Consider the following 23789-nt stretch of genomic DNA (forward strand, 5'->3'; position numbering starts at 1 on the left):
ACAGTAAGTGTATCACTTAAACATGAGCCATGTATGAGGGAGTCAGAGGTTTGGCTTACCGACTCCACAGCCCTGTTTCTAAAAGCCATACTCTATCTGTATGGAAAACCATATACAGTGGTGGCCAAAAGTATTGGCACCCCTGCAATTCTGTCAGATAATACTCAGTTTCTTCTTGAAAATGATTGCAATCACAAATTCTTTGGTATTATCTTCATTTAATTTGCTTGCAAGGAAAAAACACAAAAGAGAATGAAGCAAAAATCAAATCATTGATCATTTCACACAAAACTCCAAAAAAGGGCCGGACAAAAGTATTGGCACCCTCAGCCCAATACTTGGTTGCACAACCTTTAGCCAAAATAACTGCGAACAACCGCTTCCGGTAACCATCAATGAGTTTCTTACAATGCTCTGCTGGAATTGTAGACCATTCTTCTTTGGCAAACTGCTCCAGGTCCCTGATATTTGAAGGGTGCCTTCTCCAAACTGCCATTTTGAGATCTCTCCACAGGTGTTCTATGGGATTTAGGTCTGGACTCCTTGCTGGCCACCTTAGAAGTCTCTAGTGCTTTCTCTAAAACCATTTTATAGTGCTTTTGGAAGTGTGTTTTGGGTCATTGTCCTGCTGGAAGACCCATGACCTCTGAGGGAGACCCAGCTTTCTCACACTGGGCCCTACATTATGCTGCAAAATTTGTTGGTAGTCTTCAGACTTCATAATGCCATGCACACGGTCAAGCAGTCCAGTGCCAGAGGCAGCAAAGCAACCCCAAAACGTCAGGGAACCTCCGCCATGTTTGACTGTAGGGACCGTGTTCTTTTCTTTGAATGCCTCTTTTTTTCCTGTACACTCTATGTTGATGCTTTTTCCCAAAAAGCTCTACGTTTGTCTCATCTGACCAGAGAACATTCTTCCAAAACGTTTTAGGCTTTCTCAGGTAAGTTTTGGCAAACTCCAGCCTGGCTTTTTTATGTCTCGGGGTAAGAAGTGGGGTCTCCCTGGGTATCCTACCATACAGTCCCTTTTCATTCAGACGCCGACGGATAGTACGGGTTGACACTGTTGTACCCTCGGACTGCAGGGCAGCTTGAACTTGTTTGGATGTTAGTCGAGGTTCTTTATCCACCATCCGCATAATCTTGCGTTTAAATCTCTCGCCAATTTTTCTTTTCCATCCACATCTAGGGAGGTTAGCCACAGTGCCATGGGCTTTAAACTTCTTGATGACACTGCGCACGGAAGACACAGGAACATTCAGGTCTTTGGAGATGGACTTGTAGCCTTCAGATTGCTCATGCTTCCTCACAATTTGGTTTCTCAAGTCCTCAGACAGTTCTTTGGTCTTCTTTCTTTTCTCCATGCTCAATGTGGTACACACAAGGACACCGGACAGAGGTTGAGTCAACTTTAATCCATGTTAACTGGCCGCAAGTGTGATTTAGTTATTGCCAACACCTGTTAGGTGCCACAGGTAAGTTACAGGTGCTGTTAATTACACGAATCAGAGAAGCATCACATGATTTTTCAAAGGGTGCCAATACTTTTGTCCACCCCCTTTTTTTAGGTTTGGTGTGGAATTATATCCAATTTGGCTTTAGGACAATTCTTTTTGTGTTTTTTTTCATTGAAGACAAATTAAATGAAGAGAATAATACCAAAGAATTTGTGATTGCAGTCATTTTCAGGGAGAAACTGAGTATTATCTGACAGAATTGCAGGGGTGCCAATACTTTTGGCCAGCACTGTATGTGCCAACATATCTGAGCGTATAGAACTACAGTGTAAAAGCATGGCGACGCAGCAGCAGTATAAAGCACTGATGACAGTGATATTTGGGAACTACTGGGGAATTTCTTTTTCTTTTCTTGCTGGGATTTATTTTTCTTTTTTACGTGTCAAGGAAAATACATGTTCAATCTTAAACTGTTATTTCAATACTTTTATATTGATTACCGATCCTTTGCATAAGTCATCAACATCAGGTCAGTGGGGATCAGACACCCAGCACCCACACTGATCAGCTGTTCAGTGCCGCCACTGACCAGATGCTAGCCGTTATGGAGCTGAACAGCACAGCTGTGTTGTAGCCACTGCAGAGTACTGCAGGTTCACTCTCCTTCATTCAAACAGAGGTGGATCTGCCACATAAAAGTACATACAAGAGTAAAGGAACAACCATCTAAAGAGCAACTTTTTTTATTTGATAATTCAGGTATTGCAAAGTTATGAAATATTGTAATATACACCCCAATATTTCATAAGTGTACTTTGCCTGAATGCTAATAAAACAAGTTTCCACTTTAAGAGACAACTGTGAGTAGCGCCATCATCTGCATGGTCAAGAGAAGGCAGAAAGGAGAAGCTTCAAAATATTAGCCCATATATACATATCACAGTTAATCCATTTTTACAAGGAAAACCCTGAATTCCTTGGCAGATCGGATTGTTCCCATTGATCCTAATCATCCTTAGCAGCACGTATTTCCTCGTAAACAGGGTAATCAAACTATTACATTAACCATCATCGCTTCTAAAAGTGCCTTACACAAGCATCTATCAACTAATTATACTGTTGATAAGATTCCTGTCTATAAGGCACACAAATGTGAGCACAGCTTAAAGGGGTTGTTGTCCTCAGTAAAGTAATGACCATGGCTGCAGGTTATTACAAAGAAACAAACAGAGCTGCACTCCACTGGTGAGTCTCCTCTGTGGCTCTGAAGAGTGTATCCCATCTATTCGGGCAGAGTCACTAAGCTCCTTGATTGGCTGCCATTCATTGATGTCGTGTCAATGCTAGACATCGGTAGCAGCGGAAGACTCTTCGGTGGACCCAGGGAAGGAGAGTACAGAGATCAACATTTACTGAAAAGGTATCAACCCTCTTAAAGGAGTTTTCCTACGAACAAAAGTATATTTTAATCAATAGATCTTGGAATAAGTTTCATAATCGGTTGTGTTTAAATAAAATGTTCCTGTGCTGAGATAATCTTATAAATGTTCCCCTGCTGTGTACTGTGTAATGGTTGTGTCTGACCATACCGGAACATGGTCTGATCATAGCACATCTCCTGGGCAGGGAGGGAAGCAAAAGAGTATACAGACAGGACAGCAGGTGATCACAGCTGATTCTTTCTTTGAGTTAAAATATTGTTTAAAAACAGGCAGTGAAATGTTTTACCTCACAGAGAACCAGATGTGATCCTGTGCTGTAATGTCTGTATACTCTTTTTCTTCCTCCACTGCCCAGGAGATGTGGTATGATCACACCATGTCCCTGCACGGTCAGACACAGCCATTACACAGTACACAGCAGGAGAACATTTATAAGATTATCTCAGCACAGGAACATTTTATTTAAACACATCCGATTATGAAACTTCTTATTCCAAGATCTATTAATTAAAATATACTTTTGTTCGTGGGAAAACCCCTTTAAGCCTCAGACTAACACTCCCTACCCTGTTATGAATACATAGTTGTAACCTCTTATTCAAATCCTGCAGAACACAGAGGATCCACCATACAATTAGGTGATGGTCACAGCTTACCTCCTCTTCCTCCCTACATGATGAACTCTGCATAGGAGACCAAAAACATTTTTCAAAAAATTTTCATTGCTTTTTAAAACTGTGGTGATGGAAAAAATAAAACAAATAATGGGGAAGCTAGTGTTTCTAAAGAAGTATGTGCCGACGGGGCCATAGACTATAATGGTGCAAACAAAGAAAACATGTGATCTGCCATGCATCATTTCCAGGCGTATACGCCTACTGGTGGCCAACAAGCCCAAAAATGAAGCACATCAGAGTGCACATTCGCTCTGTCCACATCATTATAGTCTATGGCCCAGTCTGAGCATACACTCGAATCTCATTTTGCAGGGGGTTTGAACGTAAGCCCCAATGGGAGCCACTGAATGGGTTCCTATACACAGTGTGAAAGCACACTTACATTACCAAGCCCAACGATGAATGGACTGATGTTTAGCACACCACCAATGGATTCATCCTGTGGAGTGATGAATCACACATCTCTGTCCAATGGATGAGTCTGGGGAGATGCCAGGAGAAGGTTACCTGCCTGATTGCATTAGTACTACCTGTAAAGCTTGATGGTGGAGGAATGATGCTATGGGGTTGGTTTTCAGGGGCCGCCCTAGGCCCTTAGTACTGGTGAATTAAAATAATGCTTCAGCAATCCAAAGCATTTTGGACAATTGTATGCATTTAACTTGGTGGGAACAATTTGAGGAAGGTTTTTTCTGCTCCAGTATGACTGAGCCCCTGAGCACAAAGAAAGGTCTATAAAAGGCATGGTTTGTGACTGACTTGAGTGGGACATACAAGTGAATTGAGCGAATCTAGTCGAAAATGTATCCGGAAATATGTAAATCGCATGTGACTGTCCGCTCTCACCAGCGTGTCGTGCGCTCGCCATAAGGATTCAGAAATCTGCAGTCAGTGTGACTGCAGACTTATCAGACAACAACCCCTTCTTAAGATCAACAAGCAAATATTGGAAATAGCAATGCAGAACCTACACAGCAACATTTCTATAATACACAATGCATTAAAAATGTTGCATTAAGATTGTAAATTATCTATTCATAGAAACAAGGATAACTTCTAATTGTGGTACAAACACTAAATATTCCAGCACAAAGATGCTCACTCTTTTAGGCTTTATATAAAGGCAAGTAAACTTTATGTGAGGAAGATTGCAAAAACATTTGCAGTTTCATTCACATTTGTGGTAATTTTTTTTAAAAAATGAGTACTTAAGAGAAAGTATTAGTCATGGGGGCAGTTATGCTTAACTAAGCTCTTCAATCAAAGCCTCTATGGAAAAATATATTGATCTTGCATAGAGCAATAAATTGTACTTCAATGCACTGCAGGCTGAGATAAGGTACACTGATCCACAGTCTTAGGATACACTAATTTTTACTGAATATCACCCCATCTCCATTGGTTTAGATTGGTAGAAGCTGTGTCTTTTGTGGATTTAACACATGTAGTAGAGATGTAAATGTATGCAGGAGGAAAATCATCACATCACCAAAATCATGAACAGTCTTAGTAACGCAGTATCTAAAGATAGTTTCTCTATGACTGGTCAGTTTCCATGGCAACTAGCTGCTTAAATGGCATTCCTTCCTGTCCATGCAGAAGGCTGGTGAATGGGGCATGCCTCCGTTCTCTTTTTTTCGGCAAAACGCTAGGAATGTGGACGGTGTGTTTTTCAATAGCCTTCAGTTCGGACAAAGACTGTTAAAAATAGTTTCCTTGATTCTAAACACAAACAATTACTGCAGACAATAATGTAAGACACTTCTATATGGCCTCTAGGAATAATAAGACAGTCTAAGGAAATCCGCAAATATTTTCAGCAACGTGCTCCAGTGTTTAATGTGAAACCTAAATAGTGGTAAGGACAATAATGGTAGGAAATTTCTATTAGTCAGTAGCCTGGGAGAAAAATGTCAACTGCTAAAAGTTAAACAGGGCGGACAAGTACGGCTGGGTTTCCACGTGCAGATTAACCCCGTCAGATGAGCGTCCAGAGGATGCAGGACAAATCAACTGCAACGTCAAAGCTGTCTCGCTGGTTTGTGCACATTACTAGCTGTATTCATTTATACTAGCTGAAGAACTGCATGTCCTCAGATTCTCAGAATCACATTTAACCCCTTGATACATCATATTCTAACGCGTCACATTTTAATAACGTGTATTTTTTTTTATGATTTTTTTGCTACCTATTGCCTTACTTTGTAGCACATTAAAGGGAACCTGCCATGTACAGAAACGCTATAAACCTGCAAATATCGGGTTAATCTACCGGCAAATGGCATTAAAATCAGGCCTGCCTTACTGGAAGAGCAGTTACAAGGAGAAAATGAAGGTTTATCCTCCCCTCACGTGTGCGCACACTATAGTGAGCGGTGACTAGCAGACACCTGCACCGCCGCTCTGTCATTGGGACGGTGCAAGGGCAGATAGTCAGCGCACTACAATCACCCCCTACCACATTGTATTATACACATACACTGCAGAGCAGGCTGGCAAAGTGGCAGGGAACAGTGACTAACTGCTCCCTGCACTGCCCCAATGACTAAGCGGGCGGCTGCAGGGAGAATAGAAATGTATTTTCTCCCTGTAGTCCATGCTCCAATAAGAGTCAGGGAAGATTTTAATGCCATTTACCTCCAGGATAACCTAGATTTGCAGGTGAAGTTTCTGGACATGACAGGTTTCCCTTAAATTTTAACCTAACATATATAGCATATTCCTGTGTCCCATTATGCCCCATGTTGTGTTAACCCCTTAGTGACCAAGGTTATTTTGACCTTAATGACCAGGCCAAATTTAGAAATCTGACCAGTGTCACTTTTTGTGGTAATAACTCTGGAACGTGTCAATGGATCCCACTGATTCGGAGACTGTTTTTCCATGACATTTTGTACTTCATGATAGTGGTAAAATTTGTTCGATATGACTTGCGTTTATTTGTGAAAATACTGGAAATTTGGCAAAAATTTTGAAAGAAATGTATTTTTTTTTTTTTTTTTTTAAACTTTCAATATTTATATTCTTATACCAGTTAGTCATGCTGTACAAAATTATTAATAAATAACATTTCCCATATGTCTGCTTTACATCTGCAACATTTTTCAAACATCATTTTATTTTGTTAGGATTTTAGGAGGGTGAAAAGTTAAGCAGCAATTTCTCATTTTTTCAACAAATTTACAAAACCTGTTTCTTTAGGGACCTATTCAGATTTCAATGGACCTTGAAGGGCCCATGTATTGAAAACTCCCCAAAAGTGATACCATTTTAAAAACCGCACCCTTCAAATACTTCAAGACTGTTAGGAAATGTTTTAACCCTTCACATGCTACACAGGAATTAATGCAAAATGGAATGAAAAAAAAAATATTTAATTTTACCTCAAAAATGTTGCTTTTGCCCCAATCTTTTACTTTTGCAAGAGGGAACACCAAAAAAATGTACCCCATATTTTATTACCCACTTTCTTTCAGCGATGCCCCACATGTAGTCAAAATGTCTAAACATTAGAAACTCCCCACAAATGACCCCATTTTGGAAACTACATCCAGGGGTATAGTGAGCACTTTGAACCCAAAGGCACTACACAGAATTTGATAACATTAGGTCATCATATTGAATAAGTTGTCATTAGTGTTGAGCGCAAGTGCTCGCTACTTGAGTTTGCATCAGGTGCTCTGGTATGCACCGTGTATCGCCCCACATGTTTCGTGGCTGTAAAGACACCCAATAATAACAAAACATGTGGGGGTTTGCCCGTGTATGGCAGGCAAATCCCCGCATGTTTTCTTTGGCAGTCTAAGGCTGTGTTCACACGATGCGTATTTCATGCGTTTCCGCGGCGTTTTTGCAGTTGCGTAAACGCCGCGGAAACGCATGAAAAACGCATGGTAGAAGGGCAGCAATGTTCCCCAATGGAAATCTGCATGTGCTGTGCCCATGATGCGGATTTTTCCGCAGCGTTAACGCTGCGGTCAAAAATCCGCAGCATGTCAATTAATTTTGCGGAAACGCGGCGATTTCGCCGCCATTGACTTGCATTAGAACGCGCCAATTCCGCAAGACAGCATTTGTACTTGCGTAATTGGTGCGTTCTAATGTGCGGATGGTACCCGGGTGTGGAGGAGAGGAGAGTCTCATCCACACCCAGGTACCATTAAAAAAGCTGTAAAAAGAAGAATAAAATAAAAAATAAATGTATTCTTACCTTCTGTCGGCCCGCGCAGCGCTCCCGCTTGGTTCCCGGCACTTGCAGTGAGTTGTAGGACCTGCGGTGACGTCAGAGTCATGTGACGGGTCACGTGACGCTGACGTCGGCAGGTCTTTCAATTCAAAGTTGCCGGCAGCCGGGAGAACGGAGTGAGCAGGACAGCGCGGGCCATCAGAGGTAAGTATATACACTCTCTCGGTTCACACTGTATAAATCCATGCTGTTTGCATGGATTTATATAGTGTGACCTAGTTATCAAGCACTTTCCAGGTGATGCTAAAATCGCCTGGAAAGCGCTTGTCAATCTGCATGCGGAAACGCATGTGAATCTGCATGTGGATCCGCATGTATTCTGCAGGAAAAACGCATGCACAATCTGCATGCCTTTTTTCTGCCAGGGAGATGCAGAAATGATGCAGAAATTTTCTGCTTCATTTCTGCATCGTGTGCACATACCCTAACAGCCGTGAAAGATGCGGGTCGGGGACTTGCGGGTGCTCGAGTGACATGCTCAATACTCTGTGCATACCCGAGTACCCGAAGCAAACTCAAGTAGCGAGCACTAGTGTTCAACAAGAGTCATAATATCGTTTTGTTTTTTTTAACTTTTGAAAAAAACCTGCCCGGGGTAGCCGAGACCCCAGAGATATTCAGACTCTGGGGGGAACCATTTCCTTATTCCCGATTGCGGTTTTAAAACGGGGATGAGGGAATAAGGCCCCTTAGCAGCCGCCGTTTTAATGCGTATCGGCGAATGTTAAGGAGTTAAGTTATTGTTCGCGTTTGTTCATAAGATGCATCTGAAGTGTATCCTGATGCAGAAAAAAAATGTTCTACAATAACTGCAAAACGAATGAGATTTTTACATTTTAGTTCATATGGAGCTTTTTTTTCTCTCCTCTTCACACAAGCTTTGTTTGACCTGTGGTTAGTGCTTCTACAAAGCACAGTATATCAATTTTTCAGAGTTTTTAATGCAGGTTTTCCTCATTGAGATCATAATGAGTTTCTGGTCACAGTCTGCAGGAAGAAGAAAGAAAAAAGTAAAAAAAAAGTTGTGTTAGAGCAACAACTTGGCTGAGGAGAAGAGGGAATTCATTTTCCACTGACATACAAAGATGAACCAAATTCGTTAAACGCACCACTCGGTTTTTTCTTAATTTTACCGCTGGAGTGGTGTAACTAATAGTTCCCTGAGCCTAGTATTATACTTATTAACATAGCTAAAAGGCAATGGTATTTACCAGCCAAGATCACAGAAAATGCACAAACAGGATGCAGCAGACCCCTTTAATAAAGGTGGAGGTAACTTGCACCCTAATGCAAGACAATCACCCCCTCCATGAACTGGTAGGTTGTGAGTGGTTGTTTCTTCAGTATTTTGCACCAGTGTTACCTTCACCTTTATTAAGGGGGTCTGCCTCATCCTGTTTGTGCATTAGTATCTCTGCCTTGGCTGGTAAATACCATTGCCTTTTTGCAATGTTTAAAATTGATTTATTTGTTTAGTTTTTTATTTTAACTTTTTTTTTTTTTTTTTTTGTTATTTCTCTGGCTATGTTTTTCATTTTACTTACCAGCTGTCACCTTCACCTACCTGTTCCAGAAGCCACTCCAGTCCCACAACTTCTGACTGCCCGGAAGTCAGAGGCAAGTCAGCCGCTCTCAAAGCAAGTCTATGAGGGCCTCATTCTGGGTCTCAGACTTACACGGAGTCGCCCAGCAAACACTGGAGCGATCTAGCAGGTCACAAACTGTTGGAGACTGACCAGTGCAGCGCAGATGATGAAGACGGCGGCTGGTAAGTATCATACTAGGGGCAGGGAACTTAGGTTAGCAGCACCACCCCGGCGCTGCCGGTTAAGAAAATATCAAGCCTTAGAACATACACAGCTATGGGGTCCTTTTCTCTAGGTCTCCAGGGATGATAGCACAGGGAGCTCTAGAATAAGGCCTCTTTTACACAACAGTATTATTTACAGTATTTTGCAGTCATTGTATGCTAGAACCAATGATAAAAGACTAAAGAACTCGCCAGTCTGGTTTACAGATGCAGTAGTGTAATTTTTCACAATCCAACATCAGGAAAGTTCTGTCTTACAACAAGTAAACCTTCCTCAGAAACAAGCTGCTGATATCTGAAGAGGGCGCGCATGTTGTAAGACCAAAATGTTCTGATGTTGGACTGTGAAAGGGTAGAAAGCAACTCAATCACCCAACACTCGCCTCTGTTTTATCACTGTAAATTGGATATACAACAAACTGGAGAAAGTATGATGGAAAGATTTCTCTCTCCATTGTGTTATGGGTTAGTTTCTGGTCTACTCTTACAAATGCTTATGAAAATTATTGACCTACAGCCCCTTAATGGCCATCATAATCAGGAATACTGTTGGCCGGTGAATGGTCAAAAGTCAGTTCTTCCATATGTAAGTTTCACAGTAAGCATTAACCCCTTCACGAAAGGTCCATTTTCTGTATTCGTTTTTTCCTCCCCTTCTTCCAAGAGCCATAACTTTTTATTTTTTTCATCAATATAGCCGTATGATGGCATGTTTTGTGCAGGACGAGTTGTACTTCTGAATAACACCATTCATTCTACCATAGTGTACTGGAAAACGGGGGGAAAAAATTCCAAGTGCGTTAAATTTGCAAAAAAAAAGTGCAAATTCACACAATGTTTTTTTTATTTACCATGTTCACTATATGGTAAAACTGATCTGGCAATATGATTCTCCAGGTCAGTAGAAGTACGCAAATATCAAACACGTATAGCTCGGTGTTTAATTTTTTTTTTTTTACTTGTTTTATTTTTAATGGGGCAAAAGGAGGGAAATTTTAACTATTTTTTTACTTTACATATTTATATGAACTTTTTTTTCACTTTTTACTGAACTTAATAGTCCCCTTAGGGGACTTGAAGCTGCGATCATACGATCGCTTGTATAGTGAAAATCACAATCTATGAATGCCAGCCCAAGCTGGTTTAACAGGAGGATTGTAATGACATGCACGGGGGTCTTCAAAAGACGTCATGTGCGTGCTGATGGGGGATTGGAATGATGCACGCCCCTGTCAACGCGTGTTAAATGCCACTGTGAGAGATTAATAGCAGTATTTAATAGGTTAACAGCTGCGGGCAAAGTTCCACTCCATATGGGACTGTTAGAGGCACAATATGGCTGATTAAATCAGCAGTCATGTGCGGGTAACGACGCAGGCTCAGCGTGCAAGCCTGCATATGACGTAAGCTTACGTCATTTGTCGTGTCATTTGTCGTGAAGAGGTTAACAGTAACCACTTGCTGTCACAGTGACAAATGTCATGCAGTGAATCTCTGCATGTAGACATTTGTTTTACTATTCACCATTTTAACTAATAAACGTGTTAAAAAAGTATATTATTTCTCAATCTATGTGAAAAGTCATCACCTCAGGAAATGACATGTTATCCAAGAACAGGCAGAGCATGCCATTAAATTTGTTGAGTGAAAGGCATCCATTCACCTGAATGGGATTCCAGGGCCCTCAATAGTACAAGCGTCTGCCCTTAACTTCTAACAGTTGTACTTGAGATGCCACAGAACAGATGGCGAATGACAGCCACTGGGGAACATGTCAAGAAAGAGATAAACAACTGCAGCCAATCTAGGGATGGATGTACCCGCAATCATAGGAAATGTCAGCATGTTTCTAGGAGTACCTTCAAGTGTTCATTATGATAAAGCCTGTAGGAATCAAGCTCTGCATGCACACTGCCTCAATCTATTGCTCTATTCCTTTTCAACATTACATAAACTACTTTCTCTCAAGCAGGTCTGCCGGTAATAAAAAAAAATATATATATTTTTGAGGTACTTCAGTATAACTGTTATTGTGTAAAAGTCATTGACAGCCCATGTTGTAGCTGTGTAGATCCTAAAATGAAGGGGGCAGCTTAGAATAGACTACCCCTTTTCTTGACCAATTCTAGCATGCTTCCATACAAAAACTCATTTAAATAGTTAATCTTTGTATACAAAGAAATTATAAAAACAGGTAAAAAAGATATACTGCAGAATGAAAACAGCTGGTATACAAAACCTGTGTGTGTCATATGCATAGAATAAATTCAGTTTAAATACCATAAAAATATGTTCACTTATATGCAGAGAGACATATATGCACAGACAATCCCCCTTAATATATACAGGTACACATGTGAGGAGGTCCACACTATAGTTACCAGACATAGCCCTCTCAGCCCTCTAACTAGAGTGTGGACTTTCTCACATGTGTGAATATATATTTATCTGCTTTACCAAGAAGCACTTGCGGTTGCCTTAGAATTTATTTGCACTTACATTAGCATTTTTGTTTACCAAATTAAAATACCTAGGCAAAATGTTCAAGTGATCTTCTGCATAGCGGAGTTAGGGTATGTGCACACGATGCAGAAAATTTCTGCATCATTTCTGCATCTCCCTGGCAGAAAAAACGCATGCGGATTGTACATGCGTTTTTCCTGCGGAATACATGCGGATTGACAAGCGCTTTCCAGGCGATTTTAGCATCACCTGGAAAGTGCTTGACAACTAGGTCACACTATATAAATCCATGCAAACAGCATGGATTTATATAGTGTGACCGTATAAGAAGGTTTAAAAATAAAAAAATAAAGCTATACTTTACCCTCTGATGCCCCGGCGTGTGCTGCCGCGTTCGTTCCTGGCTGCCGGGATATCGCAAGACACTGCGCTGAAGGGCCTGTGGTCACATGACTGTGACGTCACCGAAGGTCCTTCAGTCTTGCACGCGAGCAGAGGGAAGGAGACCAGGGGCCGTCAGAAGGTGAATATATCTTTATTTTTTATTTTATTCTTGTTTTTACAGCTTTTTAATGGTACCTGGGTCCGGAGGAGAGTCTCCTGTCCTCCACACCCGGGTACCATCCGCACATTAGAACGCGCCAATAACGCAAGTACAAATGCAGTCTTGCGGAATTGGCGCGTTCTAATGCAAGTCAATGGCGGCGAAAACACCGCGTTTCCGCAAAATTATTGGACATGCTGCGGATTTTTGAGCGCAGCATAAACGCTGCGGAAAAATCCGCAGCATGTGCACAGCACATGCGGATTATCATTGGGGAACATTGTTGCCCTTCTACCATGCGTTTTTAATGCGTTTCCGCAGCTGCAGAAACGCTGCGGAAACGCATAAAAAACGCATTGTGTGCATACAGCCTTACAATTTCCAGTAATATACATGCTTTTTCTCTACTGATGTCGTATTTATATTGGTTTATTTATATTTACCTGTATATATTAAGGGGGAATGTCTGTGCATATAGGTCTCTCTGCATGTAAGTGAACATATTTATATGGTATTTAATCTGAATTTATTCTATGCATGTGACACACACAGGTTTTGTATACCAGCTGTTTTCATTCTGCAGTATATCTTATTTACCTGTTTTTATAATTTCTTTGTATACAAATAAAGATTAACTATTTAAATGAGTTTTTGCATGGAAGTATTCTTTGAAGGTTTGCTGTGTTTTGTGCTTCCAGCTAATATATGACCGTTTAGATTTATTCAATTCTAGCATGCATTTCTACAAAATGTTTCCAAACACTGAATGTGCGTGCCCTCTTCGCCCCTAAAAGGAATGAGAACAGGAGCAGAATCACTTAAAGGAGTTGGTCACTACTTTACGTGTCCCTTTCACGTGAGCCAACTACCATAGATAAGCACTTTACTTAAATATTGCTTTCCCAAATCCTGCGTAATCTCAGCTGCTCTCCTGGTCACATGATCTCTGGTGGAGAATCTCCTGGCTTCCTGTGAGGTCATGTCAAGCTGACCCCGCGTTCTTGGCTCTGGAAGACGGCGGGTGATCGAGGCTTGCCGTGTGGGTGGCTCTATCCAGCAGAGCTCACACTAAATGCTGCTGCAAACACCGCTCTCCCTCCAGAGCTTTGTCTGAATACATGTGTAATATAATATATATTTGCAAATGTATGTACATGATGCTATATGCTCTCTAATATACACACACTCATCTCACTCTCCCCCATCCATCCTATTACAGTAGATCACGATTAGCCAGGGGGGAGTAGGGGATAATCTATCTCTAGGGCTGGTGTTCTGGAGCTTTGTGTTACTTCTATGCACTGTTTTAGTACATTGAATGAGTCTTGGACAAGACGTTATGCTGAGTTTGTGCGTGACTCTGGGGGAGGTATTCGAGATGTGTAAGCGGAGTTACAGGGGCTGCACTCACTGCTGGCTTGCAACCCAGCACAAGGTATGATGGGAAGAGCAGTCAGAAGGGAGCAGAGGATGCTGGTGTCAGGGGACAGAAAGTGAAGCAGAAAGGCAGAAAACTACATGAAAAATAGCAGAAAAGGTATATGGGGATCTTTAGGGGCATTATCCGTTAACATTTAGGGCAATAACAATAACTGATTCAGGGTAGTAGACAACCTCTAAGGTTTAGGAGGAAGGTTAACAATTCTAAATGGGTTTGTAATTGGGGCTACGTTTTTTCTGTTTGTTTTATTTTTTATTTAGCCAGAAATATAGCCACTTTTGTTTATGTGCTGGTATTGCAGTACATGTTTAATCTAGTGAATGGGCTTAAAGTGAATGTCACCAGGTTTGCACTACCCCATTTGAAAGCAGCATGCAGTTGGAGCAGAGACCCTGATTCTAGGGGATATGTCACTTACTGGGCTGATTGCTGCACTTATGAAGGGGAAAAAAAAATCACTGAAAATACAATGTGAACACACTTTCTCCCATGTCATTGCTTTTAGCACCACACTGAATAATCTACAGGGTAGCAGAGCCATTCCAATACATAGCCTCTCTATAGTCTTATATTATATACTGTGCAAGCTTATTTTTCCTGATTCATCCACGGAATTTAGCAATGGCATATATATAATGGTTGAGAATATAGGGGGACACGTTACAGTATTTCTCACTGCTGGACAGATTTTATTGATTCATCATATCTCATAAGCCAGACAGGCAGGCCTCTTACTAGTGTGACATTCTGCAGGTGAAGGATTCAGCATTAAGGAAGATCATTTGAGAAAACAAAACCACAGAATGCACCCTTTGCCCAAACATTAGCATAAAAAAGAACTGGAGAAATGGTGTGCAAATCTTGAACACAGATAAAAACCATTACAAATAGGAAATATCTTTCTTACCTTCATGGGGGGAAGTTTTCAATCTACTACAAATACCGTAGACATCTCCATAGCAATCTTGTATTTTCTGTAATGCATCAGTTGATCTCAATTCCATAAGAGCCCGAAGCTCTTCAATCGTGATCCCAAAGTCACCACCATGATTTGCTTCATTTATGGAGTTTTTTACTCCACTATATGCAACTGAATTATTTGCCATTTTTGCCACAGACAATCCCTTGGAGTAGTCAAATGAACAGATGGATTCAGGAAATCCAGCAGGGTGCTAATGTCTTCTGCCACACCGATGAAACAATCCTTGGTAATAAATCTATGCCAAGTTCATGTTAAAGGGATGATCAAAAATAACTCAAAGGGGACTTCCACAAATATGTTGTGAATACTGTTCCATGGTATACTGCGGCATCATTTCATGTAGCTGTATCCAGAGTGCACTAAGGGAAAAAAAGTGGTAAAATTAGTGCAATATATCCAACCTTACACAAGCAGAAAGCTATGTGTATTATTAAAATTCACATTTAGGTCCGTAATACTGGTGTTCATAGGAAGACTTAGACCAGGTCATATGTAACACTAAGATTCATCAACACTTATGCCAGAAAACTGGAGTAAAATGCTTTGTGATGTTGTGCAAAAGTCTATCATGAGCAACTGTTGCATCCTGCAGTGCATTTAATATTGCATATTGGTAAACATTGGTCAATCACTGGAGTAAGATTTGTGGCGACGTGCACATTAGGCACACGCAACTTTTAAGACACGTTTCATTCATAAAGGGGCACGCACATCTTACTGAATCAGGCGCCTCTGACTCCAGCATGCCTCCGCATCAAGAATGGAGCAAACAGAGCCCAAATGCTTTCGGAGTCTGAACAAAACTTTGGTGCTGATTCATTAAGGTGTTTCATGCATTAGTATTATTGAATGGTTTGCTGGAGTATAAAGAGCCAAATTAAGAGGAGTACGCCACTTAATGACATTGGCGCATCTCCTCACCTCTGTTGCACCTTGCCAGAAATGCTACTCCAGTCAGTGACTGGAGTAGCATTCCTGGCATAAATAACGCCACCACTTTTGCAGAATCCAACAGGCACGAGTAGACATGCCTTGTCCCAGCTCCACCCATTTTGGCAGAGAAACTTCAAACCTGAAATTGCCTAAAGCGTAAAAGCTTTGCTAAACTGGGGCATTGCACAAAGTGGATTTACTTCAATGCAAGTGTAATGATAGAAGCCATATTACCACACACATCACATGACTGAATATTAGTGGAGCTCAACTAAGAAGTCTTTTCTGCCACAAACACCACGGCTAAACTAATGCTTCAAACAAACAAAAAAAATGTATGTAGCAACCCCCACCTCTGGCTTCTAAACATAGGTCTGGTTTACAAGTCAGTCAAAGTCTAACCACTTTGTGGCTAAAGCAGAGAAAGAAAAAACAAATCTAACTTCGATTTTTTTTTATCACATATGCCCATTTAATTTTTTGTTACAATGCATAAGAAAAAAAGTGAAGTACTTAGTGTATCAATGTGCCTCCATAATAACAGACTGCAAACCAACAGTGTGCTACTACTTGCAGCTCTATGCCTTCCATCTGTGCCATCGTCTTTCTATCATATACTTGGTAGATTTCTAAGCAGTAGGGATGTATATAAGAAAATACTACACTTTTTGTTTGAAGTATGTTACCATGGAGACATTTCTTTAGGAGTTGCAGATTAAATAAGACTGATTTATAAAGTCACTTAAATTAACATGCATTGAGACAAAAAAAAAGGTGAATCCTCACATGCAGACTAGTAACTTTTCCTAAATCTCTCAATGTCCTAGTGAGAAAAGCCGATGAGAAACAAGTCAGCAAATCACATACAATGGCTTGCGAAAGTACCCCCTCTCTTGGCATTTTTCTTGGTTTGCTTCCTCACAACCTGGAATTTCACAGCTTTGATTTTTGAGGATTTGCATCTTCATGTAAAGAACATGCCTACAACTGTGAACATTTGGTTTTCTTTCAATTGTGAAATAAATAAAGGACAAAATAACTGAAAACTTCAGTGTGCATAACTATTCACCCCCCTAAAGTCAGTACTTTGTAGAGCCTACTTTTGCGGCAATTACAGCTACAAGTTACTTTGGATAAGTCTCTAAGAGCTTTCCACATCTTGCTACTAGGATTTTTGCCCATTCCTCAAGGCAAAACTGCTCCAGTTCCTTCAAGTTAGATGGTTTCCTCGGGTGAACAGCAATCTTCAAGTCTGACCACAGATTCTCAATTGGATTAAGGCCTGGACTTTGACTAGGCCACTCCAAGACATTTACACATTTCCCCTTATACTGAATGGGAGGCGGATCTGCAGTACACCACGGCGACCACTACAACTTGATGGCGGAGCCCCGCAGGTGAGCACTTCCGGCCGGCGGCACCGATAACAGCTCATTGGCGGGGGTGCCGCGTGCGGGACCCCAGCTGATCGTACATTGATGCCCTATCCTACGGATAGGGCATCAATGTAAAAGTAGTGGACAACCCCTTTAAAACACAGGTTGTAATGTGACAAAATAGGTAAAAAGCCAAGTGGGTGAATACTTTTGCAAGCCACTGTACTTGCAGTCACATGATGACCGCTTAAACTAGTAAAATAGCAGGGTCCTAAGTGCGTGCAAACTGCACTGTCGGGGTGTGGCTTAGCTATGCTACAGTGAAACTGTAGGTCTTCAGAGCTCTGCTGTCCCATCCACTTTACACTAAAAAGTCCCTGCCTATAGACATCCGGTGATGTCCGGAAGAAGAACAGGAACATCCTGCTCTCCTTACCACATTCATGCTGTTGTGATAACTGAGCCAACATAGGTAGATCTCTCTCCATCACAGTACCGGATACAGTCTGCGCTGAGCAGTAAATGCAGAACGTCCAAGAAATCAAAGCACCACCTGCAATGCTGACAGTTTCTCTACAGGCAATCCCATCCGTCACCACTTTCACGGACTTGTCAGTCTCAATTTTGAATATTTTAAGGGCTGAGCCCTCACAGTGAGAGCCCACTATGGAACAACAACCCTGAGGTGTAGTGTGCCCTATGGTGCATTCAAAATTACAGCTCCTATAGGAACTAATACAGGCTCTGGCAGCCAAATCAGGTATCAGCACGCTAATCCTGAAGATAGAAGTCAATCATCAACGGGCTCTACTCAGTCCGAATGAAAAGAGTGTATTTTTTCCAGAACAACCTCCACAGAAGGTACCACAAGCTCTCTTACGGATTGAGTCAGCCCTTCGAAAGAGAAACAGAGCAGGTACGTAATGTATTCCTGCTGAAATGACCAAGAAAACAGAGGCCGTAGAAACAATGTCCAAATAAAAGGTATCCCCAAACATGCAGACTAGGAAGATCTGAAACAGATCACAGAGCAATAGTGACTACTGTATTCATTAAATAACACAACGATCATGAGTGCTCTCATACTACTGACAAGATACATTGGATAGCTAGACTGAGGCCGATGAATCCAAACAACCCAATGGATGCACTACGCAGGACCGTTATACTGAAAAGTACGCCATCCTGTGGAGGGCTTGGTCTCTCAGCCCTACTATCTGGGAAGGTGTAAAGATTATAGTATTTCTAAAGGTCTCCAACCGCACTCGGATGCGTCACTTGCTGCAACCTTTCCTCGCGAAGGTCTATGAAACCGATGCGACCTACATATAGGGTCATCTCTTCCATCTGATAGTATGTAAAGACGGAGCCTCCTTCCCATGGAAACGCCATGCTGATCTAGCCAGCTTCTTCGACTTTCTTGCCATAGAGCCGACGCACTCATCTAATGGCCTTCTGATTGACTGACCACCGCCCCTACGACTGAACCAGAGCTTTGAAGATGATGCTGCAGAAGGTTATTACCCAAGCTCAGAAGTTACAGCATGCTTGCCATATGGCTCAGATCTCCCCCCAGCTCATCTCTCATAGGAAAGCCAGCTAGAAGCATAAGCAGTAATTGTGAGTTCCTTGGACAATGACCTTGTTATGCTAAATATTTATACTGTGATCTTAGGTGTTAATTGGTTCCTAAACTTTTCAATATGCATCTCTCTGGCCCCCTTATGACTGTCCCGTATGGTTAGGACCTAATGATGGATTTGGGGTCGGCTCTGTTCCTCCTTCACCACCTCGAGTTATCCATCTTAGTTTATAAACTCTCCATTTTTAAACCTTTAGTTTCAGCGGTAGCAGCACATGTCTCAATTTTTTTGGAAAAAAGAGCTACCCTCCTTTAATTTAGTTCTCTAAAATGGACAGTGAAGTGGATTGCTGAACTCACATTTTATCACTAACTCACATGACATTATTTATTTTTAACAGTTGGTATTAACCGGCAGAAATTTCAGTCCTTCCCATATTATTCGGGAAGACAAAGTTTTCTAGCTGGACTCATTTTTGGATATTGCTCTTTAACTACACCTTCCCCCCCACCCTATCACTGCTCTCAATTTTATCTTCACCATTTTACTTGCTCAGAGTCCCTCTAGGATTCTTTTAATCTATACTAAAAAATCTGGGGAAAGCACCCTTTCTAGCTCCCATGTCAACTAATTAGTACAATTCTTGCATATGTCAAATAAGTTTGGTCATTACCCCTGTTAATCTTAATATTTGCTACAGGAGCAAGAAGTCAGCCCAATTCCGCTTTTGAGGCTATGTGCCCACGATGCAGAAATGAAGCAGAAAATTTCTGCAGCATTTCTGCATCTCCCTGGCAGAAAAAAACGCATGCAGATTGTACATGCGTTTTTCCTGCAGAATACATGCGGATCCACATGCGGGTTCACATGCGTTTCCGCATTCAGATTGACAAGCGCTTTCCAGGCGATAGAATCACTTGGAAAGTGCTTGACAACTAGGTCACACTGTATAAATCCATGCAAACAGCATGGATTTATACAGTGTGAACCGTAAAAATGAAAACAAATAAAGCTATACTCACCCCCGAGGCCCCGGCGTGGCTGCAGCGCTGCTTCCTGGCTGGTTCCCGGCTGCCGGCATATCGCGACACAGAGCGGTGAAGGGCCTGCGGTCACATGACTGTGAAGTCACCGAAGGTCCTTCAGCGCTGCTGGCATTCAGAGAGAAGACGCCGGACAGGTGAGTATAAACTTTATTTGTTATTTTATTCTTTTTTTACAGGTACAATGGTACCCAGGTCTGGATGAGAGTCTCCTCTCCTCCAGAACTGGGTACCATCCGCACATAGAGACGCATAGAAGCCGCTTGTAAAAATGTACAGTCGCGGTTTCTATGCGTCTCAATGCAAGTCAATGGCGGGAGTTCCGCTGCGCTTCCGCAAAATTAAATGACATGCTGCGGATTTTTGTACGTAGCATAAACGCTGCGGAAAAATCCGCAGCATGTGCATAGAACATGCGGAATCCCCTTGGGGACCATGGGGTGCGGATTACCTAGCGTTTCACAAGCGTTTATGCTGCGGAAATTCCGCAGCATAAACGCTTGAAAAACGCTACGTGGGCACTCAGCCTGAATGTGTTTATGTAGATTTCATAGAATTTTTCCAAAAAAAAAAAAAAAAAATACTTAAAGCTCGAAAATGGCAAGAAAAAAAAACTGTCCCACTCTCTTCTACAAGGGCTGCAAGTAAAGTTAGACTGCATGCCCACTACGCGTTTTTCAAGCATTTTTTGCTGCGGAATTTCTGCAGCGAAAACACTTGGTTATACGCGCCCCATGGTCCCCAATGATAATCCGCATGTGCGGTGCACATGCTGCGGAAATTTCCGCTGCGAATTATCATTGCGGAAAAATACGCAGCATGTCCATTAATTTTGTGGAAAAGCAGCGTGATTGCCGCCATTGAATCGCATAATATAAGCATGACTACATGTGCACATGTGGATATTAAGCGAATCAATGTGCGGATGGTAACTGGGTCTGGAGAAGAGGAGACTCTACTCCAGACCTGGGTACCATAGTACCTGTTTAAAAAAAGAATTTAAAATAAAAAATATACATTATACTTACCTTCTGATGGCCCCCGCTCTTCTGTACGGTGCCGTCCTGGCTCCCCGATGGCTCGCAATTGTGTAAAAGGACCTTACATGACGTCATTTAGTCATGTTACAGTCACATGACTAAATGACATTATGGAAGGTCCCTTTACACCATCGCGAGCCATCGGGGAGCCAGGACGCACCGGAGAGAAGACCGCGGCCCATCAGAAGGTGAGTATAATGTTTTTTTATTTTAATTCATTTTTTACTATTTTTATTCTTTTTTTAACTATTAACTTGGTCACTATATAAATCCATGCCGTTGCATGGATTTATATAGTGTGACCAAGTTGTCAAGCACTTTTCCAAGTGATGCTAAAATTGCTTGGAAAAGCGCTTGATAACCCGCATGCGAAAATGCATGCAAAGACGCTTCTACCTGGCAGGAAAAAAAGCATGTAAAATCCGCATGCGTTTTTCCTGCCAGGGAGATGCAGAAAAAATCAGCAGCATTTCTGCATCGTGGGCACTTAGCCTTAAATGCTATTTTCCTGAAGCTTACAAGAAATAGAAGCCCACAGATTATGGTGCACATTGATTGAATGAGAATGGCAACTATTAGTAAACAAACTAAAAATACATTTGGGAGGAATGAAGCTAGGGACACTGCTTTTTATGGCTACTGTCAGATGCATACGCTCAGGGGATACATGTCTGACAATGGCTACACTCTGGATGAATACATGGACTTCCATTTACCATATGGACCATTTTAAAGATATGTACTACTAGGACTTCCAATACAGTTTAATGTTTTGCAGAGATATGCTAGGTGAAGGCCAAAAGGACACTCTTGGCCTATGGCTGGTGAATGTGCACAAATGGGAATGTTAAAAGGGAAACAGGCATTGGATCTTCTCAGCACTGCTAGAGGTGACTGACAGATCTTTTGCTATGGAAGAGACAAGTCAATCACTTAAAGCAGCACTCTAAGTCTAGTCAGGGGCAGTGCCAGACTAGTCTGGTCTCTATGATCCACAGCTGGATTTTTAAAATATGGTTTTCTCAAACTCCAGAGCTAGAGATACCCATCTTTGTTGTTGTGATTTGTTTGCAAATACACAGACCGCAAAAAAAACAAAAACACAGACCCATAGAACCTGTGTCCACTATAGTCTATCAGTGAAAAACAGTGATAGAACATGTTAAAAAAAAGATGTTTGAGTGAGGGCTAAAGCATTTTTAATAATAGGGAAATAGCTTGGACTTTAAATCCCACCTGGACAAGCATTTGTTTCTTAGACAGCACTTAGACCTGATTGATGAAGTATGTTCGCTTTCAGTGACAAACCAATCTAAATGTGTCTAATTTAAGTGCAACTATTTTGGGATGCAGATGACAAACACCAGTGGCCGGCAATGAATGAGACGGAAAACATTATAGTATGTGCTGCACAGGAAGCCAGTGGCCATTTGATCCTGGTAATACTATGTACGCTGCATATTGAGAACTCGGCATCACAGCCGCACAAAAAGCCTGCGATTCCCATAGATATTTCAAAAGCCAATCGTTAAGTAATTTTAAACCACTGCCTGACTGAGATTAAGCCGCTGCTGCTGCTATTCTCTGCTAAGCATTTGACCTTCAACTGCACATTATCAGCAGTGAGCTTCAGCATAAGAAATGGCTCCCTAAATGATTATCTAAGGAAAGCTTCTAGCTTAATCTAATTAGTTCATCTGAGGCCTGACAAACCCATGTAGTATGAAGTTACAGAACACGGCAAAAATTAATACTATCTATGCCACCTAAATTTTGTGCAGAATGTCAAACAAAACACTTTATTTTAAAAATTCTGAATTTTCTCAGATTTCATATGTCCACAACAGTATGATAAAAGTTGTATTCCCAAAAAGCAATGGTCAATCTCCCAATAGAGAGTGTGCAGTACAAAATTTAAATTGAAAAACCAAGAAGAAAGTCGTGGAATTAGCAGTGTTAATGATATGCAATTGATAAGAAAAATGAAAATAAAATTTTCAAATAAAAAAAAATTGATTTATTCAGTATTGAGTATGCACAGATAACCTTATTAATAGCAAGCCAAGCGGTGTATGAATGGTTCTTAGGCACACAAATCATCAAGATCTGCTGCTGGCAGGTCCCCTTGCAATTGCCGAACAATGACGTCTCAGGTGCGCTTGATCGGAGAGAAGTCTGAAGACGCTACAGGCCAATGTAGCATCTTTAGGCCACACAGGGCAGCTCATAGTAGTACTAGCAACATGGGGCCTGGTGTGTTGACAGCAGCTCCAGGGGCACCAGAGCTAAAGGCCCCTACCAATCACAAGAACAAAGCGCACACACACACACATTATATTATATTATATTATATTATATTATATATATATATATATATATATATATATATATATATATATATATATATATATATATATATATATATATATGTTCAGTATTATAAAAACTGAACAATTAGATGTCAAAGTTATACTAGAAAGCTCAGATCCTTAGACACAACTAATAAAAGTTGTGTCGAAAACACCCAAGTAGTATTTTAAAGCGACCGAGAACAACAGACACAAAAAGTGACCACATTTTCATAATATACAACTAACCTCCCAAGACACTAGACTTGGTGGGACCAAAACGTAAAAAAGGAGTGGCTATAATAAGTCATGTGTATACCAGAAGGAAAAAAAAAACTGCACTTTTTAAATATCCTTGATAGGAATTATCAGCTTGCAACATTGACAGGAAAGCTATTCACTAG

General features: G+C 41.3%; 1 protein-coding gene across 5 annotated transcripts in view; it reads right to left on the reverse strand.

Moving 5' to 3' along the window:
* Positions 1–23789, reverse strand: part of ATP2B1 (ATPase plasma membrane Ca2+ transporting 1) — a 179190-nt gene that overhangs the window by 109217 nt on the left and 46184 nt on the right. For all 5 annotated transcript variants that reach the window (XM_073651644.1, XM_073651643.1, XM_073651646.1 and 2 more), the window contains exon 2: positions 14988–15421. In XM_073651644.1, the coding sequence (XP_073507745.1) occupies positions 14988–15186 (199 nt within the window). In that variant the 5' untranslated portion in view covers positions 15187–15421. The remainder of the gene's footprint in view (positions 1–14987; positions 15422–23789) is intronic.

This window comes from Phyllobates terribilis, unplaced genomic scaffold (assembly GCF_046119375.1).
Source record: "Phyllobates terribilis strain yellow unplaced genomic scaffold, ASM4611937v1 Scaffold_11__3_contigs__length_659146591, whole genome shotgun sequence".
Classification (NCBI taxonomy): domain Eukaryota; kingdom Metazoa; phylum Chordata; class Amphibia; order Anura; family Dendrobatidae; genus Phyllobates; species Phyllobates terribilis.